Below are 12,371 nucleotides of genomic sequence, written 5' to 3' on the forward strand. Positions count from 1 at the left end.
TCCAACACAAACCAGTGGCAGTTTCCTGCCTGATAAGACTAAACTTGTTTTACAGAGAAAATTCTGACACAGCCACAGACTTCACAGTTATGCTAGCCTGACAGAAGCTGTGCACCAAGTTCAGTACTATTTATTTTGAAGAAACCACATCAAAGACTAAGGACACTTGTTTAGCAAGAAGAAATGTGAGATTTGGTAAGGAGACATGACTTTGGGGCCACAGCAGGTCAAGGATAAAAAGTTGTGTTCAAGGTAGCCTCAGCAGGACATGAACCTTGGGAATAAAATGACAAAAAGAAACCAAAACTGAAATAAAACAAAATAGGAAGCAACCAATATAAGAGGAAAGGGTAGAGGAGAAATAGTCAAAAACACCGAGAAAAAACCCTACAGGATTCTTCTTCACAGTTCCATCCTAAAGCAGTACCTCATCTGATGGCCTCCTGCGCAGACAGTTGGGCTCAAAGTTATTTATTCTCAGAACCTGGATAGCTCTTTTGATGCTGAGATGGTGGAGGACGCTGACAACCTTCAAGGACAGCAAGTCATCCTGTGAAAGAGGAAGGAGGATTTAATACACACAAAAGCACTTAGTAGTGGAACCAACACTCAGTTTCCTCAACAGCTTTGAACTGTGGCTTAAAATGTCACATCTAGTATATCCTAGAATTTAAATGCATGAGACAAGGGATTAATGCCAAGCCATCCATCCCATAGGTGGCCTGGTGCTTGCCTCTGTGACAAGGTACTGTAAGGCATAACTGCACAGCCAGATCTTTTTCAGTAAGGATGAATCCCTTCTCACCTTCAGCAGGGCAAGAGCATGCCAAGATACAACCCCACACTCCCCCCTGCAAAGCATCGGTGATACTAACAAAAGCAGCCAGTTCTTTCTCTAAAATCTTAATCCTCTCAACAACTTTTACTTCAACATTAATTTCACAGAAGAACTCCTTTTACAGCTCATACAGATGAGCTATTTAGGCTCCCACCAGCCTTCACAGAAAGAGTCAGACATCTCCTGAGGACAATTTCTGCCACATCAAGGAATGAGACGCTGCCTCACAAAGCCTGCTCTCCCTGCACTGACACCAACTACAGCCTTTGGCTGGACCAGGAGCTTTCAGATGTCAAAAGCTGGGAAGAGCAAGTTTCCCCCTTCATGATTACAGCAGAAAGTAGCAGTTTTGCTCCATTACACCTCCTGGTACTCAGAGCTCCTTTAAATCTCTGATAAGTGAGAGGGAGAGACTTTTGGCAACCAAGAGAACTTAACTCACAGGACACACGTGGTGAACAACAGTAAACAAGATACACAATTTAGATGAGGCTCACAGGTTACTGCAGATTGTTGGTACAACCCAACATCCTGACCTGCTGACAACCTTGCAGCATGAGCAATACAGAAGATGACACCTTTTTGCCTCTCTCTGATTTCACTCCAATGTCTAGCCCCAGAAATGTAGCATGTCAAAACCAAAACAGATTCTTTCTCATTCATGGAGCTCAAACGTGGGAAATGTTTACACAGGATTGAGTGACCAGCCTGGCAAGACTTCCCAGATCATCCAGATCCATAGCTCCAGGAAGGGTTGCAAACAAATAACCTGTCCTAACCTGCAAAAGTGGTCACATGCTGTGAGATCTGCATTCCTGCTAAACTAGGCTCCTCAGTTATAATTCAATCCTTATTATGTCACTGAGTGTCTGAAAGTCTGGTACTTTGTTGGTGCAAGTTGGCTGACAAGCGAATTTATGTATCTTTATTGCTAGGGTTAACCTAGATGGCTATGTGTTAACACCACTTGTGTGTTACAAACAGCAGACTGTTTTATGATTTTGCCAGAATAAGTGAAGATTAAATTATATGCTTGTCCAAACAGTTCATTGCTTTTGGCTAACCTTATGATGAACTTAAGATTAGAGTTTCTATTTCATGTTATTTCATTATTTTAGCTTGAGTAAGGGTGAATTTCCATGTGGTTTTCAGAAGTTTTCTTTCTCATTTTACATACAGTTGTATTTAGCTGATTATTTACACAGAATCTGCTGTTGTAACTTGATGGTTAAACACTGCCTAAAAAAATTCCTAGGGATTTAATTTAAAAGGAACTGACAGGGAGAGTTATCTAGTTCAAAGGCAAAGCTTCCACTGCCTATTCCTCCTCTGTCCACCCATCAGATGGATTCTCTTTTTTTTAGAAAAAAAAGACTAACATTTAGAGTAAAAAAAGCATAATGTGAAGATCCTTCACATTGCTGCCTATGCTGCATTTTACCAACACCCGGCGCTCACCCACTCAATACAGCAACAAAGCATTGCAACACGAGATTGAGCTCAGCAGAACTTACTGGCATCAGATCTCCAAGATTTAACAGAAGAAACAAGCTGCCTTTACTTTCATATTGATGTGCAAATTCAATAAACTAGAGCCAACAAATGTGAAAACACTATGTAAGCAGCCAGTACTAAGCATTTGTCTGAAATGCACTAAACAGCAAAATCATGTCAGGTAGTCAATCTAACGTAAAGAACATACAAAACATGCAAATATGGCATAAAATAGTTAACTTCTACAGAGCCCAGGGTGTGACTGATTTCTCCTTTGTTACAAAGAAGAAAATAACATTGGCAACGTTCAGTTTTCATTTACATCTCCAGAGAAGAACCGGTTGGCTTCACTTGACAGGCAGTAAAGTGAGGAGCTGACACCATGCTGTACATTTTTAAATACATAATGTTAACTATGTATTACAAATGTTAATAATGAATCCTGTTTTCAAACAAGCTGGCTCTTAAAACTGCAATTCTCTTCAAAGAAAATTGCTTTGGTTTTCTTACGCTAGGAATCCACATGAATAGATAACTAGACAACATTGGCTCGCTGAGAAGAAAAACATTCCACCTACTTCTATTAATTGACAGTAATCTGAACAGTAAAAAGCTGCATGAAATGCAACCACAGCATTTGTGTACTTTTGTATGCTTACAGATGCCGCCTGAGCATATCAGACAATGTCATGCACAGCTCTTAAGCACAAGATTATCCACTTCTCACATACAGAATCACAGAAACACCAAGGTTGGAAAAGACGTTCAAGATCATCCAGTCCAACCACCCACCTATCACCAATAGTTCTCACTAAACCATGTCCCTCAATACAAAATCCAAACGTTCCTTGAGCACCTCCAGGGTCGGTGACTCCACCACCTCCCTGAGCAGCCCATTCCAGTGCCTGACCACTCTTCCAGAAAGGTAGTATTTCCTAACCTCCAGCCTAAATCTCCCCTGCTGCAGCTTGAAGCCATTCCCTCTAGTCCTATCACCAGCCGACTCCAACTCACTACAACCTCCCTTCAGGTAGTTATAGAGTAATCAGGTCTCCCCTGAGCCTCCTCTTCTCCAGGCTGAACATTCCCAGCCCCTTCAGCAGCTCCTCGTAAGCCCTGTGCTCCAGGCCCCTCACCAGCTTTGTCGCCCTTCTTTGAACCCACTCCAGAGCCTCAATGTCTTTCTTGCAGTGAGGGGCCTAAAACTGGGCTTTTGCTTACTATTTGCTCTCCCACATTAAGATATTGTCTTTAAAGATGGAAAGAATGCAGGAAATACATGCAGGTGAGTTCTACTGTCAGGGCTTCTGTTTACTTTAGGTTATGGCTATTAGCATTAGTTTGGCACAGGACACTCACTACAGTTTCAAGCAGCCCTCTAAACACTCTGAGGTAGTGTGCACAAATCAAGGATCCTGGAATATCTTTCCAGCATTAACAGTGTCTATGACTCTCTCAACTCTCCTGATTTTCTCCCTGCAATTATGCAGAGAATTTCCTTTCCCAATTTATGAACTATGCTCTGAAAACAGTAGCATTTCATGAGACATGGTTAGCTGTTGGAGTGAGCTCTGTGCATCTGGTACATCATGTACATGTACGTGTAAGTTCTCCAAGAGTAACCGCCAGCTTGAGCTTCTTTTCAGATCCTGTCTATCTGGGGCAAAAGTCAAGCCTGCATATGGTGACCATGTGGCTCATGTGCCAACTTTTTGCTCTAGGAAGCTACAGGCCAGATTGCTGTGACCTGGCTCCTCACAGACGACTGGCCCTGTAAGAAGTCTGTTTGGTTCTGCCAGCCCCAGAGGGATGTGAGAGTGGCTGTCTGCAATGTCAGAGATGCCCTAGCAGCCCCACGTGCCCTCCAGTGCTCTATTAATGGGGTGCTTGTGAGGTCAGCCACGATTTGGCTGATGGATGCTCCTGCAGAAGGGCTAAGTGGAAGAGGTTTAAGTGTTAAGTGAATCTAACAGCTATGCAGGAGATCTCTCCAGACTCATGATTTTCAGTGAGTTGTCTGGATGAATGTTAGTGTGCATTAAATGTCAGTAAAAACTAAGAACATGACAAAGACGTCAAGACAAGAAAAGCCATTTACTCACTACACTCATGTAATGGAGCATGCGGCCGTCCACTTTTCCTTCATCAAACTGGGTCTTATACTGGGGGAGGCCAATGTCATCCAGCCACCCTAACAAAGAGACAGAACCAACATTAACATGGCAAAACTCTTCTTGATGGCAACCATGTCCACACCACCAGTCAGGTGTTATTCTCACTCTCTGAACCCTACACTTGACATGATTAGGAACCCCTACAAAAAGCTGCTGATTCAGCATGTACTACAGTCTTACTGGTAACCCAATGGTAATCCAGTTTTCCATGATTGTTCTCCTCTTCAGACCCAAGTGCCTGCAGAGCAAGCTGAAGCTTCTTCCGATGCAATGGGTGCTTTATCCCAAGCTCCTGTGAAAGAAAGGAAAGAGCAAAGCTTGATACAATACTGTATTTTATTTATTGGTCTGTTACGTAGGAAATAAGAATTGTTTCAGAGAGTCTCACTGAATACATCTGCCAAGTCACCAGCAAGTGCTGTATTTCTATTTGTTGAGTACCAACACCACCTCAGCACACACTCAGCTTTAGGAAACACCTGCTCACCGCAGTGGATTAAGGAATGCAGGTTCTTTAAAACTATATGAAAACATCAGACTTAGTACTCTCATATCAGAGGTTGCATATAAAAAAAAACAAAAACACAACACACAAATAATTTAAAATGTGTCAGTATTCAGAAAAATACTTGGTTGGATTACTTTCCACTCCTACCCAGGCAGGCAAGGTTAAAAGAATTGTTTAGCTAAAAGCATTCTTTTAAGTTGAACTGAAAGTAGTGTTTCTAGTACTTCTCACCTTTTCCAGATCCTGCTGAGAGGCCTGCAGAAGGGTTTGCCCAGATAGTATCCAGTGTCTGCCGTTACTTATATAAGAGCCTAGCCCCTGGTCCTGCAGCCAGTTGCAAACTTGTTCTTTTGTCCACTTTGCAAATGGCATGTCCAGCTCACTACAAAAGATTTTTTAAAAAAGAGACTGATAAATCCCATGCCTCAAATTTCCTGCTTTCATACCCAATAAAACAACCAAAATCTGAGCCATTCATTCATAGGTATTTTGTGGGAGCTGGGATAATCTCCAGGGAAGTACATGCATCACAATCAGGTGAGCCTTATGAGAAAGAGTGTGTCTCTACCTCTTGTCACCACCACAATAAACACTATCTACTAATACTGCTGACATAATTGCCCTTACTGCCTAGAGTAGCTAAAACGCTAAAGAAAAACTGTAATGTATCGTTTTTGCTTGTAATCCCAGAAATGCAGCAGGAAACACACTGGAGGATATCTGTCACTGCCACATGAGGGCTCACATTCCACTTCGCACAGCCTTGCAGATGCACTCAAGATTCACTCAGCAATAGGAACCTGGACTCCCACCACCAACCAGCCTCATCCCTGCCAAAATCATCTCTCAAGGGAGGAAACAGCCTGGATCCACCTGTTTCCATTCACCAGGAGAAGAGACGTTTTATTTTGGCACTGCACTCCTCCTTTTAATCCCGCACCTGACTGGAGCTGCCAGGAAGGCATGCACAGCACACTTAGCCACCAATTGTCTTACTTGCGAGACTGCCCCAGGTCTCTAGACCAGCCCAGCCGTGGCCCTGCAGTTGCTCTTGTCCCTCCTCTTTTGAACTCCGTTTCTGACATGTCATCTGGGTTGAAAGTTGTAGACTGACTTCTTTTAAGTCTGGATTAAAGAAAGGAAGCATATTAACATGGGCCTAAGGAAAAGGTATGCTTTTACCACTGTGGCCAAGACAGGCAAGATTTCCTGTGGCATTTGTAGCCCTTCCTCCACCCAACACTGACCCATCACTGGGTCCCTCAAATGCCAGCTCCCACTCTTGTGATGGTCACACCAATTGTGTCCACAACCTGCTTTGGAACAGACTACAGAGCCACAAGTTTAAAGGGAAAAAAAGGAAAGATCATTTGAGAAAAACTGCATAAAGCAGATGGAAGGGGCAGCAGTGCCCCAGCAAAGCCCACCACCTTCTTCCTCCCAGAGTCATCAGCTTGAGCAACTCCAGTGCCCGGCTGGATTCCCTGCAAGCCTGAGTTCTGCAGAATGGTACTTTCACATCTTTTGCTTACCTTCCAAATAACTTCTTGATTCCTCTGGCCTTCTTCCTGGAATCTGGAGAAGGTGGAGTCATCTGCAAGCTATCTGTTTCTTTTGGTCGAGGGGGCAAACCAGCTAGATCCAGGTGATCTGCAGATCCTTTTTCTGTTTCCGCTATTAGAAAACAAAGCTTTGTCAAGACTTACTTCTGCAGGACTGTACAGGCTCACTCCTGAACTCCGGAATGACTCTTGCTAAAATTACTGATAGCCTCCATGTTAATAAAATGAGGCAAAGAGTGATGTGAAAAAAACAAGAGAAATAAAACGTGCTTCTTGTTCGTGGGCCTGACTGTAGGGGCAAGGCAAAGCCCTGCACTAGCTGAGTGCCTTGCATCCAAACCAGGCAACAAATATTTGGTGAACTGATCAATGAATCAAATCCCAGGTTCACTCTTTTTTGGGGACCATCTCCCAGGAATAAATCAGTCCATGGCAGGAGTTCAACCAGGAGTCCCCAGAACACAGAAAAATAAATTATTTCCCAGTGGGCAACCTTCCTAATTACCTCCATTATCTCTGTGCTCCCTGATGAGGAAATTCCAGCAACGAATAATTCCTCCCACATTAGGAGCAGGAGGGCCCTTTCACCTTGCTGGTGGAAACAAAGCTTTCTCCTTCTAGCTGTGAAGCATTTTGTTTCTCTGCAGAGAAATACCATGAAGTCTACACTCTGAACTGCATTTTTCCTTTGAAGGGATGCACAGAGCCTACACACTACCTCCCACATGAAAAGTTTGATCTGTAGCCCTTGTTTTCTGTTCACAACAAACCTAAAGGTTCCTGTCTATGAAAGTGAAATTGTGACAACACTGTTCAGTAAAAGCTGAAATAACAAAGCATAAGACTACGTAAGACCATTTAAAAAGAAAAGTAAACAAATTGCAATATCTATAAGACTACATAAGCAGAGGTGTGCCAGCGAAGTGCCAGGTAGCTGAAGAAAGTCACCATATGGAGCTGATGGTGCTTGCTGAGGAACAATGTCAACACAAGCTTATTGAGATGAAGCAGCCGTGGCAAGGCAGCCTGCAGCAGGCCGGCAGTCAGGCCTGCAGCCACTTCTACCACCTTTTCACATAGCCATGTAATAAGATGACTGTTGTGTCTTTCAAACGGACCCTCAAACTTGCAGGAGAAAACCAAACAAATCATATGAATTGAGCTAGAGCATATACTGCTGGGACACATGGTCTCAAGAGTATTTTCCCGTAGGGCAAAGTTTCAGGCGTTTAGATGGACTATGCATGAACTTGGCCCATTTTCTTTCAATGAAAGTGAAAACCTTGTAGTGAGGGAACAAGGTCATATGCAAGATGATTTTGGGGCACTGTGGTTTGACTGCTGCAGAATAACAAGGCAATCTTGCTGGTGAGAGAGAGCAGCACATCAAACAAAGCCTTTGCACTTGTGGATTCTGCTTTACTTGTGTAAGAAAAAGTCCTAGCTTAGAAAAAACAATGAAAAATACATCTTTAAACAGCACTCTAAAGAGAGAATACTAGGACAAGGTGGATTAATTAGTAGCAGAGATTAGCGGGTATTGCAATGTTTGCTCCACACACCTTGCTCCCAGATGCATAACCCCTAAGAGGAACCAACCAAGGTAAACCAAGGAAGGGCCAAGAGGACTTGTGTCTCTTTGTCAGCAAGGGCCACATGCGACTGCTGTGCCACCACACCTGCTAAACAAAGCTGATACAGCTCCCCTTGCTAGCACCTGGCCCTGCTGCTTCTCTCTGCCCTTGCCAGAACCACCCAGGGAACACCCACATCACATGAGCAGTTTTTACCATATGAATGGCTCCATCTAAATCAGTCCCAGTTATTTCTCATTCATTTACTACATAATAAACGTAGCTATTTCTCAGAAGAGGACTTACTCTTTCACTCAGAGTACCCCTAAATTAATTCCTGAGATATAAGCACATTCAATTCCCTGTTTCACAACCCTTCAAGCTTTCCCAGGGGGCTCTATGACATGTTATCCATATGTTATCTATGGATAACAGCACAGATGCACTCCTGGTGTTCATACACTGTTGTTTTCCCTGTTGCTGCCTTGGTCTGTAAGTAATTTTGTGCTCAAAGTTACAGTAAAGGTCTCTGCAAATTAACCCGCAATCTCATTAGTAGCAGTTATCAAGAAATGGCACAGCTGACTTTTAGCAGAGGACAGATGTTGCATGAAAACTCCTTTTAGTGATGCACAAGAGTTTGATGCAGAGCTCTGGTGCCTAGCTTTTGTTTGAAAAGTGCGTGGCTATAACCAGCCATTAGCAACAGCCACAGCACAGCTGCTGACACAGGCAGACATGCAGGATTACTGTACCTAAAGTAGGGGCGCTTGCACTTCGACTGCGATCTTCAGATATCCAAACAACGCACATAACCACACGCAGCACAAAGGGAGAGAACACGCAGAAGGACAAGGTAAAACATAATTCAAAACTTACATCAACAAAATACAAGACAAAAGGAAGGAGGTAAATGAGACGCATGCGTCACACACAGCAATGAATCACACAGAGATTAGGATAAACAATTCACTGCTCATCTCTCTCTTAGAAAATAAATGCAGTAGAGCTCCTTGTTGGAGAGGGTAAAGCAGCACCTCAGTCCTTGTAGTGCAGGGAGGCCACCCACTCTGCGACTCACACGGGCTCCTGTGAGGTGGCAAGAATCTGGGCACCAACTTTATAGGTGGATGCACTGAAATCTGGATAACAAATCATTCAAATTCACAGGAGCCTGCTCTAGACGGCTTATCTTCCAATCCTTTAGGACAGCCACAAGACCTCCATCTTGTTAGACAAATTAATCACAGGATGAAACAGGTGATTACACACAAACACAGACAAAATAAACCAAAGCAGAGAGTCTAACCCTCAGAACAGACTGCACATCTACCCCAAGTACTCTAGCAAGTTCCCATACCATATGACAAGGGAAAATAAAATAGGGGGGGGGCAATGCATAATAAATGTGTGGGTATGCTGCTTCATTTGAAAAAGATCTAGAATGGTCATTGACAAGTAAAAGCAATAGACTTTTTCTCAACATAGAAGACATTATCTGCCTTTATGCTTCTGAAGGACAGAGCTGAACTCCAAACAAACTCTGTTGTGCAACAGAGCCAAAAATTGTAGATAAATGCCAATAGTTCTGATTCATGGACTCACTCGATGATTGAACTTGACGTGGAAAGAATACTGGAGCAAATCAGCTAATGCAAGTTAGGTTTCAACTGCTGGTAAAAGCAAATACTGTATTAAGCAGAACATTTTGTTCATTTCTTCACTGCGCAACTGACAAGACCAAAACAGAAAACCCTCCTACATGAGTCCAGAACTCAAAATGAGGTTAAATAACCTTACCAATATTGTTCCTGTTGTCACAATCTCTTTTGCAAGACTACATAAACAAATAAAACAAAGAGGAAGACTGAGTGCAGCTGCCTCATTTCTGTACATCAGAAAATCTTACGAAAGATAAATTGGAGATGGAGCCAAGGGAAAAGATATGCACGAATCCCACATTTGAGTTGCTGGCTAGACAGCCAGCAATTGAAAACTGCAGTAATGCATTACATGGTCTCAGGGGAGATAACACAGCACAGGTGGAAACAGACCAACTACTTTGTTACATCAGTGAGGTTCTCTGTTTTTCTGTTGCTCTTTCTTGAGTTTTTCCAACCGTTCTACCGAGAAAAATACCACCATGTCATAAACAAGATGAAGGCTGGCTTTTCAGCTTTTTAGGACAGTTACATCACTCAGAAAAATAAACCTTAATTTTCCTGTTATCAGAAACATTGCTCAACACATACATGACCTGCATCTAGGTGTACAATACCTACCTAGATTGGGGGCACTTGCGGTCCTCTTATTATTTTTTATCTTGAAAAAGCCCCGTCCAAAAGAAGATCTGGCTTTACGGGTGCCAAAACTATCCTCATCTCCTGTGATGCCATGAGAAGGAGATTTTGGAGGGAGAGTGGCAAAATTATTACCTTCCATGCGAGGTTTAACCTGCTTAAGTTAGGAAAACAAACAGTCAATACCAGGGAACTGCAAAAGACCTTTGAGGAAGATGCAAAGTGACCTCTGACAGATAATCTGGAGAGTCACTTGATCTCACGTGTTACTTTGAGAAAGCATTGCAAAAACCATGAAGAACAGACAAGATCTTCAGTTGAACAAGTTCAGGACTTGGGATTACTATCACTACATTCTAAAAATAACATGCTATATGAAAGATGTTGCTCATTTTCTGCAAGTACAGCTTACATATATTAAAAAGGTAAAAATATAGACCTGTAAGGCTTTGACAACAGTGGAATCAAAGGAGGAGACAAGACCCTCACGCTGAATTGGTTCTCTGGAAAATGCTGAACAGCCCCTTTCATCTGCCATCGCTTTGCAATTTCAGAATGATTTAACTAATTGCCTTTGCCAGCTGCCCAAGCTGAAAGGAAAGTAGGCATCAAGCAAAGAGTAAAAATGACAGGAACTGAAATCTGAAACATCACATAACCAATTTAAAGTAATAGTTTCAACCTTTTGGGTTGTTTCACTGTCTCTTTAAAAAGAGAAAAATCCATTCATAATCCAAACAAGATCCTTTGGCTTTTGCTGAATGGATAAAGCATTCAGCTAACAGTGATTTCTCATGTAGGTGTTCTCTGCTCAGGTCTTCATGCAATGACTGCTGTATGCAAACTATGCCATACAGTACCATGGGGTAACTGTTCCGTAATGATAGTCTCTTGAAGAACACAGTTGTTACAGAAAGCAATTTGGAAACCAAGGGTTTTCAGAGATACTAATCAAAGGTAATTACAGAGTCAGTACAATAATTAATGGCTAGCTTTGCTAATTATCAAGTGGTAGAACATGTGAGGGAAACATTAGATGAGATGGCAACCTTATGCTCAACAAGACTGGAAGATAATCCTTGTGGGAAAAGAAAAGAACGTGTGAGACACCCTAAGCCCGATGCAGAAGTGATTGCAGCAATCATCGTATACTCCTGACTATCTTGTCTGCCTGTCTGCTATTCCCCCTTTGGAACCAAATACAGCAATTTCAGATGACTGAGCCTTCCAACATCCATGCAGCCCACGCTTCTCCACGTATACCCACAAGTGCACACATACACACACACAAACATTACCTCTGTTGGCTTTTGTGAAGCAGCATCTCTGTCCTGTTTGGGAAAGATTAATAAACACACTAAGAATTCACAGTTTATAGTAAGTGTTCAGTTCATCATCATTACCCTAAGTTGAATTCTTACTGAAATACCCTTCTCTGCATTCTTTTTTCCCAAAAGAAATCTCTTCAAAGCTGTATTAATTCAGATTAATTCTTACTTTTTTGAGGTCAGTGAGCTGACATGAAAATACAGTTGCTTTAGTTTACTTTGGAAAGGATTAGCTGTGTATATAATTAGCCACTTGCAGCTCAGTCAGCTGAGGAGACCCAAACCAGGAATCAGACAGGGCAGTGGCCAAATATCCACAGACTCCATTCCTTGGCTGTTCAAACAAACCAACCTCCCCACCCCAACAACTCAAGAATTCTAGCTTTTATCATCAAGTTTTGCTCACACTTTCAATCCTATCAACATCTTTTCTAAGTTGTAAAGCACAGCTCAGCTGCTTGAATATCAGAGAATTTATGAGTTTTAACAGTCCAGGTTGCCAAAAAAAAAAAAAAAAAAACAATAAACAAAAACAGCCACGAGAATCTCACGTAAACACCTCCTAGCAAAACCTATGTTTTTTTCATTAAATC

General features: G+C 42.4%; 1 protein-coding gene across 1 annotated transcript in view; it reads right to left on the reverse strand.

Annotated features, from left to right (window-relative positions):
- The window catches only part of PPFIBP1 (PPFIA binding protein 1), a gene marked incomplete at its 5' end in the record, with an annotated part of 47,125 nt that overhangs the window by 3,348 nt on the left and 31,406 nt on the right, over positions 1–12,371 (reverse strand). The window contains 9 exons of the mRNA XM_079548067.1: positions 428–550; positions 4,435–4,523; positions 4,687–4,798; positions 5,246–5,396; positions 6,011–6,139; positions 6,547–6,688; positions 8,906–8,938; positions 10,433–10,607; positions 11,749–11,781. Coding sequence (XP_079404193.1) covers positions 428–550; positions 4,435–4,523; positions 4,687–4,798; positions 5,246–5,396; positions 6,011–6,139; positions 6,547–6,688; positions 8,906–8,938; positions 10,433–10,607; positions 11,749–11,781 — 987 coding nt within the window. The remainder of the gene's footprint in view (positions 1–427; positions 551–4,434; positions 4,524–4,686; positions 4,799–5,245; positions 5,397–6,010; positions 6,140–6,546; positions 6,689–8,905; positions 8,939–10,432; positions 10,608–11,748; positions 11,782–12,371) is intronic.

This window comes from Tetrao urogallus (assembly GCF_951394365.1).
Source record: "Tetrao urogallus genome assembly, chromosome: 1".
NCBI classification, from domain to species: domain Eukaryota; kingdom Metazoa; phylum Chordata; class Aves; order Galliformes; family Phasianidae; genus Tetrao; species Tetrao urogallus.